At 47.5% G+C, this 23,917-nt stretch overlaps 1 protein-coding gene and 2 long non-coding RNA genes across 3 annotated transcripts; 1 reads left to right on the top strand and 2 right to left on the bottom strand.

Annotated features, from left to right (window-relative positions):
* Window positions 1-9,862: 9,862 nt before the first annotated feature.
* On the bottom strand, window positions 9,863-10,455 carry TNP1 (transition protein 1). Its single transcript, XM_047872806.1, has 2 exons — window positions 10,272-10,455; window positions 9,863-10,064 (listed from the first exon to the last, which is right to left on the bottom strand). Exons 1-2 carry the CDS (start codon window positions 10,408-10,410, stop codon window positions 10,036-10,038), a joined length of 168 nt encoding a protein of 55 aa, XP_047728762.1. The 5' UTR covers window positions 10,411-10,455; the 3' UTR covers window positions 9,863-10,035.
* A 6,193-nt stretch (window positions 10,456-16,648) lies between these two features.
* Window positions 16,649-17,722, bottom strand: LOC125173609 (uncharacterized). Its single transcript, XR_007155089.1, has 2 exons — window positions 17,329-17,722; window positions 16,649-16,841 (listed from the first exon to the last, which is right to left on the bottom strand). It is a non-coding gene; the product is annotated as an uncharacterized LOC125173609 (long non-coding RNA).
* Window positions 17,723-21,662: 3,940 nt separating this feature from the next.
* Window positions 21,663-22,880, top strand: LOC125173677 (uncharacterized). Its single transcript, XR_007155114.1, has 2 exons — window positions 21,663-21,980; window positions 22,690-22,880. It is a non-coding gene; the product is annotated as an uncharacterized LOC125173677 (long non-coding RNA).
* The last annotated feature ends 1,037 nt before the right edge of the window (window positions 22,881-23,917 follow it).

Raw genomic sequence — 23,917 nt, 5'->3', positions numbered from 1 at the left:
AATGTCTTTTTGTGTGATTCAGGTGGATGTAGGGGATACTCTGGGTGGGGAGAGAGACCCAAACCCAAACCGTGACCTCCAGCTTCAGAAAGCATCCAATCAGAGAATTGTGAATAAAATCGTGACTGTGAAAAGGGCTATCGAAGACGGTGCGTGTGTGTTGACAGTGTAAAGGCGGACGTGACCTAGTCCACAGTGGGAGAAGGGCTGGTAAGAGGGCTGCCCTAACAATCCCTTTTACTCACCGTTCTTTTCTCTTTTTGTCAGAATGAGGGCATCCCGGGCTCCAAGGCTGTTTCACTGCCCCTTTTCAGTCTGCTGTGTGGCCTTGGCCCTCATTTTTTTTTTTTTTTTATGTAAACATGAAAGGCTGTTCCGTAGTCCCTTCTAACTGCAACGTTCTTCTTTCTTTTCTTCCATCTTAAGGGGGACATACGCGGTCACTGCCAGCAGCGTCGTCTCATCCATCTGTCCATCTCTTCAACACGATTGTTGAGCAACTATTACAGGCCAGGCACTGTGCTGGGGGAAGGACACACACAGTGACCTATGAAACATCATGCTGCTTGCCCTCATGAGCGTGTTCAGGCCTTGAGTGCCAGTCTGGGTTCATAGAGCCTTTCCCTTTTCTCTTTAGCCAAATGGATACATTTAGAATTTAGTTGTTGTGGACCCAGCAAAACTAGGAACTTCTGGTATATACCCTGCAGGGCCCAGGACAATAGTCTGTGTCTTTCAGGTACTTAACACACTCTTGGTGAATCCCTGCTTCTTCAGTGTTGATAACCTTGCTCGCCTTAAGGGCATATGCCCTGAAACGCACAGATGGGACCAGGGACCACTCTTTCAACGTTAAGTACCACCATAGCATAATGGCCTTTCACTCTATAGACATTTCTGGAACAGTGGATGCTGTCCTGAATGGATGTAGAAATGTACAAATAAAATACAGTTCTGGGTACAGAGTAGACATCCGATAAACCCTCACTGATTTAGTGGGGAGGACATTGTCCCACCCTGAGTGGTCCCGTAGTGAGCGACGTAGATGAGACAAGCTGATGCTGGTCAGTCTTCAGGGAAATTATGCTTCTTTAGGGCCTTGAGACCATATCCCAACAGCTATATTATTACTGTATTCAGTGAGGACTTCTAGAAGGGCAAACACAGGAAGCTAGAAACTGAGACGTGATAAAGCCCATTCATTTCTGGCTGGGTTGATTAGGAAAAAAAATCTGGGAGCTGTGTTTTAAAATAAGGGAGGAATGTCAGCAAGGTGACAGTGAGAAATGAAAGAGATCTCTTTCCAGAGGGGGGTTTCCCCTTCACCTCTGGCTTAATTACCGTGCAGCTGAAACCATAGGAAGTCAAGCAGATGTGAAAAGAAGGCGCCTTCTTGTCTCTAGGAGTCTTGGCGTCTCACCCGTCTGCTTCCCAGCTGTTTGGTAGAGGTGAGGGATAGTCTGCACTGTGGGCAGAGAGGAGCAGAAGATGGCCCCATCTTTTTTTTTTTTTTTTAATTTATTTTGAGAGAGGGAGAGAGAGAGAGGGAGAGAGAGAGAGAATCCCAAGCAGGGCTCCCTGCTATCGGCGCAGAGCTCAATGTGGGGCTCGATCCCACCCACCGTGAGATCATGACCTGAATCGAAACCAAGAGTCAGATGCTTACCTGATTGAGCCACCCAGGTGCCCCCCAAGAGGAACTTCTGAGGGTTCTATGACATGTTGAGAGCCTGCCTTTTAGTTGAGGAAACAGAGGCATGGAAAGCAGGACCTCTTTAAGTGCCATAGCTTTAAAAATGAGTTTTAATTAATTAAACTGCAAGCTGAGAGAAATGGGGAAGAGACGTCTTCTCTTTTTCCACCTTCACTCTTTGTCTGCACCTGTTGTTCCCAGCTCACAGGGGCGCCTCCACCAGCCCTTGTGACACCGGGGCCCTGGGCATCAGGCCAGCCTTTCTTAGATGAAATCCAGGCTGCCAGATCACCCCACCCACCACACTCCCCCCCCCCCCCCCCTGCCTGGGGCCCACCCCTCTCCTGGGAGACACAAAGGGCTTCTGTGACTCAGGCTAGAGCTCACGACCCTCCTCTTTCTTTCCAGCAATGGGGTGAGGCTGTGGGGTGCATCTCGAGGCTGCAACCCTCACCTGACTTGCTGGGTTGCAAACAGCATGGATGTTTCTGTTCCTCAGTGCCTCCGGCCACCGCTGAGACCTACGTGCCTATTTCAGTCCTATGTAGACCTTATGAGAAATGTCAGGGGTCCCTGTTTGGCTCCAGCTGAAGTCAAGGGCAGGGGTGGTCTGGAGAGGAACGGATATTTACAAAGCACTCGCGATATATGGGGATCAGTGCAGGTTGCTTTGCATATGGATCCTCCTGGTGAACCCAGAAGGAGGTATTCTTAACCCAATTTTACTCAGCTAGTGACAGAAATTCAGAGAAGTTGCAAAACTAGTTCAAGGTCCTGTAACTATTAGGCAGTTGTAGCAAGACTGAGTCTAGAACTGGCTGATGTCAAACCCTTTGTTTTTTCCTGTTAGGGTTCATTGCTTCGGATTTGAATCGAATGGCTCCGCTTTTACTAGGTCAAGGGCGATGAGAAATGTCTGTGCCTACTGCACTCTGTCTGCCACTCCCAAATATCCTAGCCTGCTGTCACATGCCCCTTCACCTTGGATTGACGTGGTAGTCTGGTGTCAGGGGTCAGGAGACTAGGGCGATGCAGGTGGCAGAATAGAGTTCTAGTTCAGCTTCTGTCACTATCTGGGCCACGGTAAGTGTGTCTTTTCTAGCCTGGAGGACTCAGTTCCTCCATGTCTGAGAGCAAGGTGGTTGAGTGCACACCTTGCACAGATTTCTTGACTTCCTGTTTCTTATCTCTAAAACAGAGGTCATGAAATACTACCTAGTCACTGAGGTTGAGGGGAGGGTGAAGCTAATATGTATAAAGATCTCAAGGGAAAGCGTAAGTGTATTGCTATTATTATTATTCCTGGAGGTAAAACTTCCCCAAAATCTATTAATTTAAAACAAATATATAGGAAACAATATACTGAGAATTTAAGCTGTGTGCCTCCACTTTGGATTTTTCTTCTCCAATGTTTGTCTTCGTGTGTGTGTGTGTGTGTGTGTGTGAGATAAGGAGTGGGGAAAGGTGAAGGTGAACGGTGGATTTTGTTCATTTCTCTGTAGTGTTTGCTTGGAACAGACCCCCGCTTAGTAGGCTCTGCTCTAAATGAAAAAGGCAGAAAGAATGGGGCAACACGCCATTACCAAGGTAAAAATCCAGGTGACCCGAGGCTAGTTCTGTCCAATAAAAATATAATGCCAGTCACATTTGTGATGTTCAGTTTTCCAGCAGCCACATTTGAAAATCAAAAAAAGAGATGGGGCGCCCGGGTGGCTCAGTCGGTTGAGCGTCCGACTTCAGTTCAGGTGATGATCTCACACTCCGTGGGTTCAAGCCCCGCGTCGGGCTCTGTGCTGACAGCTCGGAGCCTGGAGCCTGCTTCGGATTCTGTGTCTCCCCTTCTCTCTGCCCCTCCCCTGCTCATGCTCTGTCTCTCTCTGTCCAAAAATAAATAAAAACATTAAAAAAATTTTTTTAAATAAAAAAAGAGAAAAAGTAAAATTAATTTCAGTTATTTTATGTAACTGACGACGTCTAAAATGTTTCAATATACAATCCATGTAAAAATTATTAATGAGCTATCTTACATTCTTTTGTTCATATTAAGTCTTTGAAAGGCAGCCTGTATGTTACCACCGACGCCCTGTCACTTCGAACCAGCCACGTTCCAAGTGCTCAGTAGCTACCTGTGCCCCGTGGCCCCCATACTGGACGGTGTAGACCCAGACCCGAGGGAGCTTCTCTCTGCTAAATCAGCCACAACATGGCTTGCTGCCTGGATACCTGGAGTGGAAGGAGGGAAATCATTCTTCTTAGGAGTCAGGCAGGGGAAGGCCGGCCTCCTTTACACCCCAAATTTGCATGTCTGTGTTCTTGACTTTCATGGAGATCACAGTCTGCTTCCTGACACTTCCTTACAATCCATGGCTCCCGGGCATGTTTACTTTTGCTGAGGTGTGAGCAGCAGCACCTGCATAGCTCTGTGACTCTCTGTCCTTGCCATCCCGTCTGCTGCTAACTGTTTCGACATAGTGAAAATGTTCTAGGTGGGGGAAAAAAACGGAGCTGAGAATAAATCCCGCTTCCAGTTCTGGCCATGAAAGTACGTAGGTTCTGAGTAAATTCTTTGAGCTAAGATGGCAGTTTCACAGGAAAAGCTGCCTTTTATAAAAGTGTTCACAGATTAAGGGATTCCAGAGAGTGGCTGTTGTGTGCTCGCTCAGATGCTATTTTAGCCTCCTGGCGGGTGCCCGGGAATTGTATACACTGCAGGGAAGGAGTGCTTTGCACTCTGCAGTGGGCATCGTTGCACCTGACCGCCTGGTATAGATCGTCTCTTCTTCGGTAACTGTCCTCCCATTTTCCTTTCAGGACCAGCCCCGCCCCACCACAACCCAAACTTGACCATCATTTTCTCTCTCCTGAGACCCTGACTTTTTTAGGGGAGTGATGTAAGAATGGAAAACAATTGGGGCCACTGCACTGGGAAGAGAGTGATTTGAGTCTCTTCAGCTTCCTGCCTGGCTCCCATCGTGAGGCCCGGTTGTTCAGTTTTGCCTTCCATTCTCTGGACGGTTCTTCATACTTCCAGTACATTCCATTTACCCCCTTTCAGGTTATTTCTGTTGCTCTCCACCAAACGCAAACGGATGCCTACTTTGAGGAGCAAGTAGGCTGTGGTCTGGCTCGGGCTCTGGAGCCAAGGGCAGCAAATAAGTAGAAAAGGAAAAGAAGAAGAATTAAGTAGTCAAACCAGGGGTGGCATCCAGGGGTGGCCAGGGTGGGAGAGGACTCACTGTTTCCTGCACTTTTTCTCACCCCTTCGCTCACTTCCTTTCTATGATCTCCCTGGGAGATACACTCCCCATGTGCTGCCCTGAGGTGGCAGAGAAAGCCCTTTATCCAGACTCTACGATGCTTTGTGTTCCTAGGAAGGCAGTTGCCAGCCACTGCTGGGCGACATTTCTTTAATCTTCTCCTTTAGAATCTTAGGACTTCTTATTGTTGGAAGGATTGGAAAGGACTCTGAGAGAGAGCCCCAGAGAGGGGGCCGTGATTGCCTTGCAAGTGTGGGCAGAGCTGAGCTTCCGAAGAGACCTCTGTGTCTCTTTGCCCCTCACCTACTCATGTGCACCACCTGGGAGCTCCTTAGAAATGCGGAATCTCTGTCCCCACCCCCACCCCCACCCCCAACCTGACCTGCGAACTCGGAATCTGAATTTTCTCTGATTCCAGGTGGTTCTACGCATGTGAAAGTTTCAGAAGCTTTTTATATAAGCCGGTGTGTTATTGTTCTTCTGTGTTCCTGAAGGAAACAGTAAGTCAATACATCAAGGTCCAGTTTCCAGCCCCTTCTCTTCTTGAAAGCCTCCATTTTGAGTCACTTTTGAAGAGGACCTCGGCACATTGTAAAAATTCCATCTCTTTGTCTTTTCAATAAAAGCCACCTGTGTGTTAGGCCCGAGGACTTTGCAGCGAATTAATTACAGACATACTTTCCTGTTGCAAATGGAACAACTTAACATGATCCTAATCACTGAGTTTATTAATCGGTCCCCGCTCCTTTTGACTGACATCCATGCTCAGATTTTATTTTTCATAGCATATTAGGTTAACAAGTGGATTCATCGACTTGTTTCCCGAGAAACAATGGCTGTGCGTGTGTCCGGATGCGATCCCTCTGTCCCTCATCTGTGGATGGCTTCGCTCTGTCCGGGACTTTACAATCTAGCTGGAGAGACGAGATCATGCCCAACTCCTACATTTTACAGGCGCGCAAAGCAAGCCATAGAGAGATGTGGGACCTGGCCTAGGCTAAAGGGTCAGGAGACTGCCTGCCCAGAGATTCCTCACTCACGCTTCTGCCTGAGCCAGGCTGGTTCACGGTGTTGGTGGAGCTGGGCCACAGGTCGGGGGGACATGGCTCCAGCTGTAGGAGAGGAGGCATGCAAGGCTTGGACTAGAGCAGGACTGATAGACAGATCAAGGTCACAAAACAAGAGGACTGGCCTTGATGGAATGTAGACGCTGGCCCCTTTCCCTGGTATAATGCTGCACGGAGACAACTGTCGCCTGTCCCACTTCCGGGACACTGAGCTAAAAGGTAAGAATGGCCGCAGGGCTCAGATGAGGGCGAGATCTCAAGGTCAGACTGATGAGAAGTTCGAGAGGGAGAGTGGCTTGGGGTGGGGGGGGCAGAAGTGAGAAGAGACTCTCTCGAAGAGAAGTAACCTACTTCCCCGCTCTTCAGCCTGGCGAGGTGACTGAGACCGGGGCTCCTGGAGGTTGGCCATTAACACCCTGCTCCACTCGGCTCTTTCCCCAGAGTGCGCCTGGAGAGCGAGTGCCCGGACTGCGGAGGCAGGCGGCGGCTCTCCTCCGGTCTTGAAGGACAGGACCTTTGGGTGACCGGACAGCAGAGCCCCAGGCCACGTCTGACTTGTACCGACTACCCCCAGGGCACACAGAGTCCCCTCCCAGCTGTGGTTTCTGGACCTTCACCTCTTCAGCACAGCCTTGAGTGTTTCTCCAGAACTTCCTGTTTGCCTGCGGCCCGCACAGTGGCGCCGGTCCCACCCGGGGTCATCTGGCGCGGCCCAGGGCAAGAGGTGGGGGTCAGCCACGCTCTCCCCACGGTTCCTCTGGGTTCTCTCCACCCACACACACATGGGTCCTCTGGGACCACTCCCGTAGCACCCTGAGGCCAGTGAGGCAGAGGCCCTGTATGCAAGTCAGCTCACAAGAAGGTCAAGGTGACCCAGAAGGGCTTCTGGCCAAGATCTTTAAATTTTTTTTTTTTTTTAGTTTTTGACTTTCCACAAAGGCCAAGTAAGTGATGACTTCAGGACGTGACGTTCCAGAAAAAAACTGGAGAGAGGAGAAAAGTCCCCCTTGGTTGGGGAGATATAGCAAAGGCACACAGAGGGCGAGATCTTCGAGCGTCGCATGGTCGAAAGACCCCTGTGCTGGTGACCTACATGGGCCTGCCTGGTGGGTGCTGGGCCTGCAGGAGATGTCAACAGAGAGACAGAATGAATGTTCCTGGAGGGCAGGGACTAAATCAACACTAGTGTTGGAAAATCTCCAGCATGTGGGCCTGGAAAATGTTCTTACAACAAAACAGAGTTTTCCTGGCGGCTGCTATTCCTTCCACAACCTGCCCGAGAGGGCAGAGACTGAAGTCACCAGGCAAGGGGTCTGGCTGCCTTGCCTAGCCTGGGGCTCTACCCCAATTAGTTAGATTGTTTCAGTGTTGAATTATTGAAATAGAACATTGTACTAGAACGTTCTGTCTGGGGATAATCGTGTCTTGCAAAGATGATGTGCCAACATGCTGTTGAAGCTGAGGGTTCAGAGCCCTGAGTAACTCGGTCTGGGTCCTCTCTGCCAGTCACTTCCGAAGGGACTTTGGTCCGTGATGGCAAACCAGAGAAGACAAATAGGACACTAAAGAGGAAAGCTTCCCTCAAAGTCATGCTAGCTACCTGACTCTTGATGCTTTGAGAGGCTGGGCCTTGTGTTCTGTATCACCTGGGATCCCTTACCTGCTGGCTTCTGGTTGAGCTTGGCCAGTGGAAGCACCAGGAGGAGACTGGAGAGAAATGTCGGGGTTTTTCCACTCTGCTCCTGCTCTGCCAGTAGCTGCAGCCTCTATTTTGTTCTTTCGCTCCTTCAAAGCTGCCGTTGCTAGGCTCCAGGGGTCTTGCCTCTGTGAACAGTCTCTCCGGGAAAGGCGCTCCTGTGAGCCCTGTGCAGGGTCTGCGGGATCCTGCCAGACACAGGCCGACCTCCTCCTGGTGAGAACATGTTTCTCGAGGGAAGAAGTAAATTTCACACTATCGGCATTATCGCTGGGCTCGCGTCTTCCCGACTCTTAACTTCTCCCTATGGGAGAGGACCTTTCAGATCGCTCTGGAAAAGGCAGAGCAGTGGGCGGGGGCAAAGGGGTGGGCTGTGCAAGGAGGCATTTGCAGCAGCGAGTGGCAGGGCTGTGAGCTGGGCACTGGGCAGGGGCACAATGTGGGGAAGGGAGGCCGGGGATCACAGACATCGCAGGGGCCTGATGTCCAGCAGGCGGCCTCCAGGTGACTCTAACTTCAGGGTCTGCCTGAGCTCCTGGCTACCGAAGCAGCCCGGCTGGGCAGGTGGGGATAGAAGGGGGTAAAACTGGCTTCCTGCCCGATGGTGCTTTGTTCAACTCCTTCCTGAGCACAGTCCTGCACTGCCCTTAATTGGTCTCTAACATCCAGGGTGGCAAAAGCTGACATGTTGCAAGGAGCTTTCGGGCTTTCTCTACACGGAGGCAGAGGAGCTCTCGGAGGGCGCAAGAGAATGGGAGCCAGTCCTTTCTGATTAGGGATGGCAGGGCTTTGTGCAAACCCGGAGACAAAACAAAAGGAATATTAGAGGAGCTAAAACCATAGAAAAGAGTGCGTTTATATTTTCTCTCTACAAAATTGACAACTGGAGGGAAGTACAAGTTTGAGGAGTTAGAAGTATCTGTGTGCCTGATGGTAAGATTTTGCTCTGGAGCAGTGTGCAGTAGGAGACAGGAAAAATCTTTACCCCATGGTCTAGACATTTTCTGTCTCGACATCCTTCATTATTGTTTTTTATAGATGTAAAAAAAATGGTGATCTTCTATCCACAAATTCTGTTCTACGGAACAGAAAACAAAAACCTGGTAGGATGTCAGAATTTTGTACAAGAGAAGAAAAATATTCAAGAAACAAATTGCATACAGCTCTTTATCAAGAGAAGAATATAGACCGTTGATTTGTTTTGGAAACACATCATGCCATGCACATTACAAGTTCAGAACTGTGTCACTGATATACCAACAGTTTACAGCCCATAAAAAGCTAACCTGGTTCAAAATGCTGATTAAGTTTCTACAAGCATTGTTTCCATTTTGTTTCCATTTTACATTTACCTGTTGGCACGAACGGTTTGTAAACAAAAAACATTTCTGACCACCTTCATTGTATTCACCTTCTTACCTCCATGGGGCTCACACTCAATGGTCTCACTGAAAATACGCAGAATTCCCCAAGACACTCCCTCCCCAGCCTCCCAGCCTCATGGCTCTTGTCATTCCTTCTATCCTTTCCTGGTGGCTTGGTTTAAATAGGAACTTCAGTTCCTCCCTGTGTCACCCTGGTGCTGTCTTCCAACAGGAGGCATTCGTCAAGAAAATATCGCCTAGGAAAGGTCAAGGAAATATCCCCTTCCGAGGGGGATGGGTGGATACTGAGGTGTCGCCTCCATGGCCAGAGATAGAAAAGGTCAAGGTAGAGTTGAAGGAATGGTCCAAGGTAGAGTTGACATTCGTATTGCCTGAACGCCATAGGCTCTGCCCAGGGTGTCTCCCCATCCCTAACAGCCTGCTGGTCCTGCCTGTTAGCCCACATAATCAGATAAATTAGCATGGAGAATTCTGTATCCACTCCCGGGACCAGTCTTTTAGCTTTAGTTTAGCCCATGGTTTGGGGTTGTGCTAAAACCAGAACTGTCTCAGAAATAGCGGTCATCAGTGCCAGTCTCCAGGTTCTAGCTCCTCCTCAACACCTGAATACTGTGATGGTGCCCCGCCAGTGCTGAGGCCCACGGACAGAGTCAAGGACAAACTACGGTGATAGTTTCCAAGTTATGTCGAACGGTTTCACACCTGCCAATTCTTTCCCAAGTCTGCCCAAGCCCATTTTCCAGCCAAAAGATCAAAAGGAAACCTTTCCAACTTTTCAAAGTTTTATTGAGATGTTGAGGAGGAACAGCCAACATATACATTCCTCATTTCGTCACGATTGGCATTTTACCCACACGATAGGTTCTTCTCTGGCTGTCGTCCTCTCGTCGCTGCCTGGCATTGTGTGAAGTCCACCAGGACAGAGCCCGCGGTGGCATCACAAGTGGGAGCGGTAATGGCGATTGGCTGGAAGGGAAGGACAGGTTTACAACAGGGACCCCAGTTAGAACACCCCCATTCATCCTCTTCCCGCCTCAGTGCCTGGAACGGGGCTGGAAATGAAATTCTCAGGCTGAGATTCTGGGTCCTGGAAAAGCTAACTGGATCCAAGAAGGAGGGCCCGTGGGGCAAGTCCCTCATGTTTGATCACTCCCTTGCTTCTCCCTGACTCACAGTCATCTCCCCGTCTTCTACTCTTCAGACTGCCCTTCCGGTATTTTCTTTTGCTGCCACCTCTCTTGACTCCCTTGTGAGGAGCTCGGTTCTTGCCCCTCCTCATGCCATGACTCTTGAATTTGCGGCTGGTCGACATTGTAACTTCTGCCAAAATGAGGGGCTTTGCAGGGCCCGGAGGCCAGGGGTCTGGGTATTTAAGGCCTTAGCCATTGTGACCCTGAAGGGGTGTGGCTTGACAGGTGGGTGGGGCTCCCCTGTGATGTCCCTGGCCTTTGTTACACTTCGGTCATACATGAGAAATAAGGTGGCCCCTCTGATGCAGCTCTAGACTGTCCTCAATGTTGAGGCCTTTTTTTTTTTTAATATTAAATAAGGTTTCCCGGACAGGTATCATTGAGCAACTAAGTTTCAGCTCTGTGCCAGGCATCTGGGGAGTACAAGAGACCATTAAAATAGGTATTTCCTGGAGGCGCCTGGGTGGCTCAGTCTGTTAAGCTCCTACTACTACTCTTGATTTAGACGCAAGTCATAATCTGACCATTTGTGAGTTGGAGTCCTGTGTGGGGCTCTGTGCTGACAGCCTGCTTGGGATTCTCTCTCTCCCTTTCTCTCTGCTCCTCGTGCTCTCTCTCTCAAAAATAAATCAATAACCCTAAAAAAAATAGGCATCTCCTGCCAGTAGGAATTTAATGGCTGTTGAGTGTGTGCACATGCATACGTGTTTAAGTCTCTCGCAGCATTGGAACATCACAAATGTATTTCCGTAAGGACGTGACTCCGGGAAACCCAATTCAACATGAGCAAAATATAAATACTTCTCTTTCTTCTAACTGTGACACTACGGGGTGAGTATTTCTGTAGGACTGTCCTGTACATTATAGGATGTCTGGCAGCATTCCTGGCCTCAACCCGTAGATGCCAGCAGCGGTGACAACCAAAAATATTTCCAAACATTGCCTCGGGGGGAGGGGCACAATCACCCTCTGTGGAGAACCATTGGCTTAGCCATTTCAGAAAATTCAGTCATCAAATATTTGTGATCAGATAGTATGTAAGATGGTTATGGATAAAACCAGACAGACTCTGTTTTCATGGCGGCTTTCAGCCTCATCAGGGAGAAAGCCATCAGAAATCTGCACAAATCAGTAAATAATTACTTCCCAGCATGGTGCAGGATAATTACATCAGACACGGTGGAGGATGTGGTTGGAGAGAGAGGCAGAGGCCAGACTAGGCTCCAGTGCATTGGGAAGCCACGGAAAAATGTTTAAGAGTTAGGTAAAGTGAGATTAGAGGCTGCTGGGTAGAGGCTGGATTGGCGGGGAGGTAGAGTGACTAGAGGTCACACAATAGTAATGGTTCAGGAGAGAGAAATACTTGATGCTCAGGCCTGGGCCAGAAAGGGTGCTGATCAGGATGTATAGATGTAGACAGGAGATACAGACTTGGTGATGGATGGATTGGCTTTGGTTGGTGAGAGCAGAGGGTGTAGAAGGTGTGGCTTTTGTTTCTGTGTAATACTTCGACCTGGAGGCTGGTGCCACTCACTGGGCTAAAGGCCAGGCATGGGGGTGGTGATCATCATGCATTTTGGTCTAAAACTTTTTCAGAGTTGAGGTGCCTTTGACATCTCCAAATAGAGATACTGCATGATTGCTGGGTACCTGGGTGTGGAGCTCCAAGTAGAAGTGTGAGCTGGGGACGTCCCCTGTCCCCAGCTTCCCCAGTAACGGATTCAACATCCAACCTTTTCTTCTTTGTCCTTCATACCTTATACTCATTCAGTCCCTTAGGAAAACATTTCGATGGAACTTGATCATTATTTTCTCTCTCTCTCCCTCCTTCTCTTTCCCCTGCCACCATCTCATTCAAGAACCAAACACCCTGCATGCAGCAAGTTCTTAGCAAAAGTTGGGTGAATAGAAAAGAGAACTCGTTCAAGTTCCATTCTCTATATTTCTGATGTCTATAGAGACAAAATGACAAGTCATGTTTTGAAACCCAGAGTCCTTGAAAAGCCATTGTAAGTGACACTTTCCGTTATCCTGTTTCCAGACGGGTTCTGCTGGAGTCTTTGATTTGTTCAAAGGGGGAGGAGCTTCAGGAAACAGGACCCAGCCTTCCCTTTTTGTATCTTGGAACTTTCTTATATACCTCAGCCTAGTTCCTTTTACAAGCAGGCTCCATGAAAGCAGTTTAAAAATTGCGTTCGTTCCTATCTGTTCCCAAGGGAGCAGTCCTTGAACAGTCCTGCCACAGAGTGGGAGCCCAATATGCATTTGGGGAGTATTTCTGGAATAAACTAAAAGTCCTTCTGTTTTTCTGACTATCTGATTCCTCCCCATTTTGTCCCACCTCTCCAGGGAAGGCTTCCCCAACTTTTCAAGTTCTCATTGTTTTTCGTAATTTGTCCGAAGCCCGTGGTCCTTTAATACTGTTCTCAAAGTCAACCAAAGCTAGGTGTGTGATACCCTGTTCTGTTTCCCACATTGCTATGTGGTGTGTGTGAGTCTGATCTCAAGAGGAGGCCGCGTGTCTCAGTTCTGGTCCTGACTGTTTCATAAATGTCACTTCTCTGGACTTCAGCTCCTTTATTTTTGTAAACAAGCTGGTTGGGTTAGGTGATCCCTGATGTTATCTGACTTTTACAGTAGGTTTCTTGTAGTCAAAGGCTTTTTTTTTTTTCTACTGCATTTCTCATGGGCACTGACGCAGTCCACAGTAGGTGATCAATAAACATTTATTCATTCTTGCTACTTGGGGATTATGAGGACAGACAGTAAGACACAAAGTGACTCTGAATACCACATAGGAGCATTTCTAGACGGGGAAGGGTGAAAAAAACATTGTTTCCATCATAGGCCCTGTTGCTCCTGAGGCTGCTTGCTGGCTAAAGCATTGGCAGGGGAACTGGCTTCCTGCGTTGGAATGACATTTTCTGGATGGTCTTGGAGACTGGATAGTATTTCTGTACCCAACACCCCCCCCCACACACACACCCAAACTCTCAAGTCCATCCCATCCCCAAAGACCTACTCTGCCAAGGGGAAGCTGAGATCACAGAGAATAAGGCAGCCAGGCTTGGGAACTAATGAAGAAACCAACAGAGTCCCCTTTGCATAGGGTTAAGGAGAAGTTCTGATTTCAGAAACTCAATGCTGAGAACTCCAGCGGCAGAAAGCCCTGTGTGGGGGGAGGTGCTCACAGGCCTGTCCCGTGTGGGGCTGGGGGTGTTTGGGTTGGCTTCTGGATCAGACCTCCTGGAGTGAGGACAGAGCACAGCTGAGCATTGGGCATTGCTGCCTGTCTCTGTTTCTCTTTCCATTTCAGCCCCAGTGTTGCTTAAGCCAAGGGCAATTTAGATAGAGCACAGTGAGTTCACTCCTGACACTTGGTAGACCTGAAGCCAACCTTTTTTTTTTTGAGAACTGTTAATTCAGTCTGCTGAGTGTCTCCTTATCTGTAATTTACTCTTTCTCCCTTTTTCTTTCTTTCTTTCTTTCTTTCTTTCTTTCTTTCTTTCTTTCTTTTCTTTTTCTTCTTCTTCTTCTTCTTTTTCTTCTTCTTCTTCTTCTTCTTCTTCTTCTTCTTCTTCAGATGAAGAAACTGAGGCACAGAGTGGTTACATGAATCCCTTCAAATAACCCAGAGATCTCAATGAAACTATTTCCTCCATACTTTGGCTTCCCTGGTGGGTCTTAATTTTGTTTCTCTTCATGAAAGGGAATGGATGCTTTCTGATTGCTAAGGGGACATGGAGAGAGAACCGAATTCTTTGTCCTTTCAGAAGAGGAGCTATCAGCTCCCTCTCTCTAGGGCTGAGTGTTAGCTTGTCTGAAGACAGGTGGATAAACAGAATAGTGTCTTTATCTCCTAGAAGGATGGCCAAAGTGGTGCTAACACTCCCAATGGCCCCTCTCTTAGGTTAGGGAGGGGCAGGCTTTGGGCATCACTGTTTCAGACGTCAGGCCTCTAGTGGGGCCCCATCTCACCTCTCCCGCTCAAACTTACTCCATTAGTTTTCCTGGCTAGCCCAAGAGATGCCTTCCCAGGGATAGATCTTCCCGGCAGGCTGGGAATTGGGGCTTATGAAGAAGAAACATGGAAAAGTTGCTGACAGTCCTTACAAATGTTGATGACTCAGTCCAAATCCCTCTCTAAAACCTGAGTCGCTCCAGATGTTGACCTCAGCAGGGAAGTGGGGACCTTCTACCCTGTTCACATGCACACCCTGTCTTCTTTGCTCTTGCAGCTGCTGCTGTTTGGGCAGGCGAAGGGGCTCAGGCAGGCCACGGGATGGGAAATCTGCCGAGAGAGGGGTCTCACCAGGGGCAGAGGTCTCTGAGCTCAGGACTTATCTCAGGTCTCCGGTAGGGAATAAAGAGAAACCAGGGCCCAAGACCAAAGAAGGAGGGAACTCAACTCCGTTCGCCTCTTTCCATCCAGTTCTGGGAAACAAGGGAGCATCACAGTTTGGATGATGTCTGGGTTCTGCCTGAAGATGTGTTGGGATTCTTTCCCATTTACCCTCCAGGCTCCTTTCCCATCTTTTTTGATTGCTTTCCCCAAACTGTTTCTCCATAAACAATTTCTGTTTTCCAAGAAGAGAGAGATTGGGCTGCTAGAAGGCGGGAGACACAAGAGCGGTGGCCCTGGGTGGTTCCTCAGGAGTCACCTGGACCCCTTCTTTTATAGAAGCCAAAAGGCTTGTCCAAGGGCTGCACCCTCGTGGTGCAAGAGCCATGGCTGAACCCAAGACTGCTGATTCCCAAGACAAAGACTTTCCATTGCTCCACACTGCCTTCCCTGCTTGACTTAAAAGTGGATCTGGTCTCCACTCTCCACTGTATTTGCCTTTTCTTCCTTACATGTGCTTCTAGGATCACAGTGAAGGAATCTAATACTGAAAGAAGATGGAGAACCGGGGGGAAATAGTTCTTAGAGGCAGGGTGTGAATTTGGAGGTCTTCTGCACAAATATAAATTCTCATTTGGAGAGAACTCCAAGTTTTATTTTTGTTGTTATTTTCGGACTTAATGAAAAGTTACTTGAATATGTCAATTCCTCTCGTAACTATTAACAATAAGGCCACATGGTGTAATATCACACAAAGTAAATCCAAATTTTATGCTTCAGAAACTTCCAAATAATGTTTTCACATTAACTACTCCCCTGACCACACTGACTATAACCCTGTCTATAACATCGTGAAGAAGATGCTGTCCCTTGCTGGAATTCACTGGGGGCACAGTTCCCCTCAGCCATAAGACAAAAACAGGGCTGTGTCCTCTGAATAGAAAGAGGGGTGTTATGGTATGAAAATATCACACGTATTCAATCATTTGGCTTCATGTGGTCTTTAGGAACAAATGTGTTTTATCCATCTACCAACTGGAGTAAGGAACTTTGAGTTGGTAGGGTTGCTAGAGAACAGTTTCATAATAAATAGGTCTGGGGATGAAGGGTAACTTGGCCAAAGTCACGAATTATGGGCAGACTTAGATCTCAAGCCCAGATCTCCCCATCTCCAGTCTAGGCTTATTGCCACTGTGCCTTGAGGCACTACTATTGAGATTTCTGGCCTCTCTCTTTTTTTTTTTTTTCCTGTACCCTTTCTCTGCTTTTCTCTTCACCCTTCATGTTCCGACAGCCACATTCCAGGAAACTTTTCCCTCTTGAAATCATCCCACCTGCCAAGTACAATCATGTCACTGAGTTTGAGGACACCTGCCCTGTGAGGGGGAGAAGAGTTGCCACCAAAAGGGGCCAAGGACCGGAGTGACAGACTGTTGCCACCCTCAAGGGTCAATGCCTTTGTAATTGATTGCAAGGCATTGTGACCAACATGCCAATAGGGTCCATTGGTCAGAGGAGACTCCCCGTGTATCTGGAGTATTTTTAGCATAAATGCCTCTTATAGCTCCACTGACCAAGGTGAGGTCAAGAGAGAACATCGCACTCCAATTATATCTCTTTGGCCTGCTCTGATGAAACTCCACTTCCAGCTCTTAGTGGTGAGCAGAGAGGGTAAAGAAGAGGAGAGATGCTGGAGGAGACATTTTACTGTCAAGAAGGCTTGCTCGACAGTCTCGTTGCCTGTTTGGCTCCCACATTGTTCTTTTGAGCAGAATTCTCACATTTTGAAGAGTAGATTCAGCTCTATTTACACTAACGAAGGGGAACAAAGCAATTCCTTCACAAATCCTGGAATTCTGTAGTCCAAAGCACAGAGATTTGGTGACTCTTTGCCCCTCACACTCCCTATGCTGGGACAGCAGGGGTGACTGCCTAGTGAAATCTTCAGAACAAAGCCTTTGTTTTTTAGTAATAACCCCCTTCTCCCCGCCCCCCCAAAAGACCCAGATTCTTCTGAGTGTTGCAGTGATCCAATTTTATTGATCAAGAGATTCTCAATGCTGGGCAGCCTCATTTTTGTTCCGGGAGAAAATGTGGAAGGTAATACCGCAGAGATCTATGTCACCGCAGTAAGGACTATGTCACCGTGCAGAAAGATTTGTATCCTCTCCAGAGCACTGTCCTGCATGAGTGCTCCGCAGTTTCTTCATGCTGTAAGGAAGCAAAGACAAAACTGAGGTTATAAGCTTCCCTGGTTAGGGTAGGAGAGTCTCAGAAGGTTCTTCAGGTGGGCACACGAAGCCAACTCGACATTTTCCAGAATTTCCCTTATGATTTTATTACCCTTTTCGCTATGGTTTGGCCTGACTTACTTGAAACTTCCTGGGATGCTTGTGCTGGGCAAGTCGTGTCTCCCCAGAATAAGCTACGTTATTTGTGGGACCCAGCGCAAGATGATTATACCGGCCTCTTGTTAAAAAAAATACTTTTAGGATGATTATAGCAGAGCGTCAACTAAGCCTCAGGTCCCCTGAGTTACAGGGCGATTTGTAAGTCTCTGAACTTCCTTCTCACTTAAGGCACTTCTAATGGTAAACATTCAGATAACTACATCGAGAGACCTCTATCTAATTCATCCTTATAGTCCAGGAGAGCTGGTCAATGTCTTATTCATAATGCGGGCTTGATGGATACTTACAAATGGCTTGCTTCTCACTGAGGCCATTCCATGTGCCTGAGAATGAATGAAGGCTCTTCCGAAATGCCTCCATCACCACCTCCTTCCTCCCCTCCTCTTACACATCCCCCAACTGCTCCCGGTATTCCTCCTACACTCCTTCAGGACCACACACTGAAGAACTGGCCAGTTGCTATCCTTTTCCTCCCCCAGGCTGTCCTTGGTGGTACTTTTTTCTGTGCTCCGGAAGAAAGATGGAGTCCTAAGGGATGGGCAGAAATGCCGTATCCTAGGGTGGCTGCATCCAGTCATGGTAGATGTTAGAATCCCAGTGTGGGGTTTCTGGTTATTTACCTGAAAATGGTTTTCTGAGCCTTGAGATGAGGCAGGGAGGAGCAGCTAAAGAAACCAGGCAACTGTGGACTTATATTTCCTCACTCTGGGATGTCACAAAGTCAGTATGAGGTCAGCGACCCAATCTACAGGAGAAGGGCTGAGCAGTGGGACCTGGGATGATTTCCTTCAACATTTAGTCAGACTGATTTTCTGGAGCCAAGCCTCTCGATCTACTAAACTTAGGTTATTTCATTTCTCCTCGTCTAAGAAATCTTCTTTTAGTCAAAGCCAGAAGGATATGGAATTAATGGCAATCCTATTATTTTACTAATGAGGAAACTAAACGCCCAGGTAGAAATTACTTCCTTATAGGCTTCAGGAAATTGCTGAAGGACACATAAATACTAAATAGCAGAGGTGGGAATTAAATCTGCATCTACTTAATTTTAGCGATTCGGCAGTGTCTCCTCATGTATTCGCTGCTCTGGTAGATAGGGACAAGGAGGTTAATCACCTAGGGGGTGACACGTACTTAATGTTTACCATGAAGAGAGACATGGACAAAAGGCTTGAATATTAAGACCCAGAAGACACTGACCCAAGTCAGTGATGGGGATAGAGAAGGAGTGAATTATAAAACACTGAGGTGACAGAAGAGGTGAAAAGAATGAGCTTTGAAGGGAAAGATTGAACCCTAGCCTTCCGCCCTGAATGAATAACCACCAATAGATACTGCAGCGGCAACTACATTTGGACAGAAAGTATTGGTTTTAGTGTTGCCCGGTTTGGGATGTCTACTGGACAGACACCATGTCTGTTTAAGCGCTCAGTGGACAAATGGGATATAAGTAACTAGCTCAGGAGAGCAGTGGAGCTGGTGATGTAGATTTGAGCATTGGCAAAGTAGAGCGTTGTGTAGTTGAATGTCCAGGAACAGATGGGATGATCTAGGGGCAAAATGATAGGATTCATCATCCACCTTTGGGTGTTTCGGGGAAGACAGCTGAGGAAAGAGAGCAGAGTACAACTCAGCTAAGAACGAAGTTGCGAAGTAACAGTATGGAGTTCAACATGGAAGTGTCAGACTTGGGGAGGTCATATACCACTCACGGGGGACCTCCCGAGTGCCCGGAGCTGTACAGAGCCCTTGGGGAGCCTGACTTCATTTTTCAGTGCTTGCTTTATTTGATCCTGTAGAGTATTTGGCTAGTAGGTTCCTGCAGGGAGAGAGTAGGGGGTGCAGTCAGGAGTGCATTGGGTAGAGGAGAGACAGGAGGTGAGAAAGGGGAGGGTGGAGGTTGTTTTTGAGCAGAAGGTGAGCCTCTCTCTAGCAACCACTCTCTCCTTTGCTTCACAGCCAAACTTCTTCAAGAGGAGGCTTTATTCAACCACGGTTGCTCTGATATGGAACATGACAGGCCTCCTTATTCTTCCAGGCTCACTTTACCCATGTGTGCTTCACCCCTACCTGACTTTAGCCTCCTCCTTTTGGGTAGATAAGTCCGCAGTTTGGGATGGCCATCTGGTCTTGACCGGTCCTTGTTATTTTACCTTTGTGCCTGCTGTCAGGCACCCTATACTCTGAGAGGACAGGGCCAAGATAATCGCTTGTGCTTGGAACAGTGCCAGGGATATGGTAAGCACTCTAGAGATATTAACTTATTTATTTAATCCTTACATCAACCCTGTGTGGTGGGTATTATTATGGCTGAATTCCAGGATCAGGGTGGTTAGGTAGCTTGTCCACGATCCTGCAGCTGGCAGATGGAGGAGCCGGGTTGTTCTTGTGTAAGAAATTAGAATAATTTCTCATGTAAGGCTGTTTCATACATATTTTACATTTTTTGAAAAAAAAATATGGACCGTCGAGAAAGGCACTCAAGAGATTTTCAATAAGTCCTCACCAATTGAGATGCGGATCACTATCATTTACTGAAACAAGGTTCTTTTTTCTTTTTTTAAGTTTACTGATTTAGAGAGAAAAAGAGACTATGAGTGGGGGAGGGGCAGAAAGAAAGGGAGAGAGAGAACCCCAAGCAGGCTCTGCATAGTCAGCACAGAGCCCGAGGGAGGGCTCGATCTCAGGAACCCCAAGATCATGACCTGAGCTGGAACCAAGAGCCAGACACTCAGTTGACTGAGCCCCCCAGGTGCCCCCATTGAAACAAAGTTCCTATATAAGGATATCTTGTTCACAAAGTGAGGATCTATTCAGGCATTTGGTGTGTGAGCGGGGGGCGGGTATCCATGTTGATATATACCTAGGCTGGTGAGTTCTCAGGCATACTTAACTCATAATTGGGGATCTCATGAACACGGCCCCTTCACTTCCTTTCTGCCCATTCCGCACACTGAATGCATAGGAAAGAGCCACCACGAATGCCACCATGAATGCCTAGGAAAGAACACAGAAACACACAGGCCCAGAGGCAACTGCACATCCTCAGTACAAATCTGGATGCATAAATCCATTGTTCTATCAAGCCATCTGTAGCACATAATATCATGATCACCAACGCCAATCCTTTTTGCTTAAAGATCTGAATTCTTCGGGTGTGGAAAGAACTGGATGGTTAGTAACTTTTTTAAAAAAACGTTCATTTATTATTTTGAGAGAGAGAGAGAGAGAGCGGGGTAGGGGCTGAGAGAGAGGAAGAGAGAGAAGCCCAAGCAGTCTCTGTCAGCACCGTCAGCACAGAGCCCGATGTGGAATTTGAACTCAGGAACAGTGAGATCATGACCTGAGTCAAAATCAAGAGTCAGATGCTCAACTGACCGAGCCACCCAGGTGCCCCTCTTAGTAACTTTTGATGAAAGAGGACACAGAATAAATTAAACTCAACTTTACAGATATGTTAAAACACAACTCGATGTCCCTCTCTTTCTTCCTCTCTCTTTCTCTCTTCCCAACCTTTGTTGCGTCCCCCGGGATTAAAACCTTAGGTCTTATGTTAAAAGAACAACAGGGGCACTGTAGAATTCCCTCCCTCCTAGAGTCTGTAAGAGGCAAGAAACTAGAGGAACTGTGAGAGATGCTTGGATTATCACCTCCCTGGCCCCCACATGAGGTGGATCCTCTTGGAGAGGGTGAACCATAACAGCCTTTGTTCAGGAAGTGTGCTTGAAACCAGGCTGTATTTCCTTCCTTCCTTCCTTCCTTCCTTCCTTCCTTCCTTCCTTCCTCTCTCCCTTCCTTCCTTCCTTCCTCCCTCCCTCCCTTCTTCCCTTCCTTCCTCCCTGCCTCCCTCCCTCCCTCCCTCCCTTCCTTCTTCCCTCCCTCCCTCCCTCCCTTCCTTCCTCCCTTCCTTCCTTCCTTCCTTCCTTCCTTCCTCCCTTCTTCTCTTCCTTCCTTCCTTCCTTCCTTCCGAGAGAGCAGGGAAGGGGCACAGGGAAACGTTTGGGACAGGAGGGTGTACTTATTATCTTGATTTGTGTAGAAAGATTCATGGTTGTATACCTATGTCAAAACTTATCAAATTTCTATCACATTTGGGATGCCTAGGTGGCTCAGTCTGTTGGGCATCAGACTTCCACTCAGGTCATGATCTCACAGTTTGTGAGTCTGAGCCCTACGTGGGGCTCTGTGCTGACAGCTTGGAGCCTGGAGCCTGCTTTAGATTCTGTTTCCCCCTCTCTCTGCCCCTCCCCTGCTTTCACTCTCTATCTCTGTCTCTCAAAAATGAATAAACGTTAAAAAAATTGTTGTTGCATTTAAAATATGTGAGTTTATTGTGTCAGTTCTACCTCGGTGCATTCATTTAAAAATTCCCATATTAGTTCAAATCCTTGCTGAAAAAGCTCTTTCTGAAAATAAGATATCGGGACCAGGAATGCACATGTAAATGTGCCAGCCAATAAAGGCTTTGAAGATGCTGGGTCTGAAAGGACAGGACAATTTCACTTGGTTAGTATCATCCAGGGTGGTTCCCATGGGCTACACTGATCAGCAGCCAGCTGATGAGCCAGCAGTCCTAATAGGTACTTTGTTGATTTTCCCCAAATGTCTCAGTACTCCCAAACCACCCAACCAAGCTCTTATGCTGAATCACAGCCATTGTGACAAGGCATCATTAATCATCAGGTCCTTTTGCCAGGAGCTCCCATGTCATGGGCACTTGTCTCTGTATATAAAAGGAGTGATGGGTGGGCTGCTTTGAATGAAGGGACCTGGGGTGGGGGAGGGGGGCAGCAGATAGATCCCTGCTGCTGGCCAGAATTGGGAAATATAAGAAGATGATGCAGTCCTGTAGATATAAGTGTTCAGCGTGCCATCTGAAGGATTTACTACAGAGACAGAAAGCAAAGAAGTTATGGAAGAAAAAGATCAGGAAGACAAGGTATTGATGACATTTTCTGATTATCCGAAGGGGCCTCGCAAACCCGAAGAGCTGTCCTCCTGGCTTGCAGGTGTTCCGAACTGTGATGCCTTTGTCAAAGCAAAGCTCTTCACTTGCCTTTCAGAGACTGCCTTCCAACTCTTCCCTGGCTTCCTGACTTCTACCCGCAAAAACCCAGCTCTCCCCCAGCTTCCCACCAATCCTTCAAAAAACCAGAATTTCTGTGTTCATTGCTTCTCTTCTTTATGGTAGAGCCTCCCTCAAATCTTTTCATTCAGTAGAGAGGTTGACATAACCCCTGGACCTACCTTTTTGAAAGTGGGTTTCTTTCTTTCTTTCTCTCTCTTTTTTTTAAGGTTTGTTTATTTTGAGAGAGAGACAGAGACAGAGACAGAGACAGAGAAAGCATGAGCTAGTGGGGAGGGGCAGAGAGAGAGAGAGAGAGAGAGCCAAATAGGCTGTGTACCAGCGTGGAGCCTAATGCGGGGCTCGTACTCATGAACCCGTGAGATCATGACCTGAGCTGACATCAGCAGTCAGACACTTAACCAACTAAGCCACCCCAGGTGCCCCTTGAAGGTGGGTTTCTCATACTCTCTGGCCTTATGTCTGATGAAATCTGAGAAACTGAGCTGAAGAGGTCCTTCTGTAAAAAACACATGGGTTTCCTGAGTGTAAATCTTACATTTTCTCATTCTTGTCTCCTTAGTCAGCAGCATATGCCAATGATCTGGTTGAAGACACTGCTCGAACCCATGACTTTCGGCGTCACAGTTTTTCCCATGGCCAGCAATAAGAAAAGCCTCTTTTGGTGCGGGCCCCAGAACACCATAATCATCTTCGATTTTACCTCTCCGCCCAGGGTCTTTTAAGTAAAATTTCTCTCCTTTCACTGACAAATGGTGTTTTGTGTGTTTTTGCTTAGCTGAACAGTGACCTATGGCAACCTGGAGTACCCCTGCCTTTTTTCATGTAATAGGCTAAGTGGGGTAGAACAGGTAGAGGGACAATCAAGCGAGTCGGGAGGAAATGTGTAAGAGACCTGCTAATAAAATATGATTGGGTTCCGGTATGGAATAGGTTGAGATATTTTCTGGATATGAAAAGAATTTACTTGGTTTGATAGACCTTCTAACTGGCTGGGTTGAGGTATAACAACCAGAAAACACAGAACCAGATCATCAGCTCATACTTCTAGCTTTGTTTGTTGGTAATTAGTAACGAAGGCACCCAAAGATACCCCTTTTTCTAGAAACAAGCTCGGGTCATGTCAACACGGAGCCCAGGAACTGTAAACATGAGAAAGGGTGAAAACAGAAAATAGGCCTAGACTGCATCTGTGTATTTGGGACTTTTTAAAGGACAACATCCCCAAGCCTCTCCTAATCGTGTGCTCTAGATACAGTGTAGTCTTGGACCCTTTGGGGTCAAATAATTCTGATAGCTGTGTGGAATCCCTTGTGTAATTGAACCTGGACCTTGTATAATTCACATAAAGGTATGACATCTCTTACCCCTGTCGCATTACCCTTAAAGTGCAACAGTTCTGTCACCTTTAAAAATCATATGCCCGCCAGACCAAAGCTGATCTAGAAGTTTGCGGCCTTAGAACCCAATTCTCCTGTGAAAGATACAGAAACCGTTGTCCAGCCGACTTAGGTAGGCCCCTGGGTTTTGTCAAATTTTCTAGATACCGATGAGCTTCTTGTTCCCAATGGAACATGGGTTTCTCCCATGATGGTTGATTTGTTCTTGGTTGACACATTTGCTCTCAGTGTGGGAGTGGGAGAAGATTTTAGTTTCAAGATCTTATGGGAAGTGTCCCTGCACCCAGGAGCAGAGGCATCCTGGGAATGTGGTAATGCTAGACTCCATCTTGTAGTAATGTGTTATAGTCATATGCTTTGCACACACCGGCGTAGTCTTGGGGAGAAGGC

Source organism: Prionailurus viverrinus, chromosome C1 (genome assembly GCF_022837055.1).
Source record: "Prionailurus viverrinus isolate Anna chromosome C1, UM_Priviv_1.0, whole genome shotgun sequence".
Taxonomy (NCBI): Eukaryota; Metazoa; Chordata; class Mammalia; order Carnivora; family Felidae; genus Prionailurus; species Prionailurus viverrinus.
Note: the sequence above shows the minus strand (reverse complement) of the source record. Positions and strands in the feature narration are given on the sequence as shown.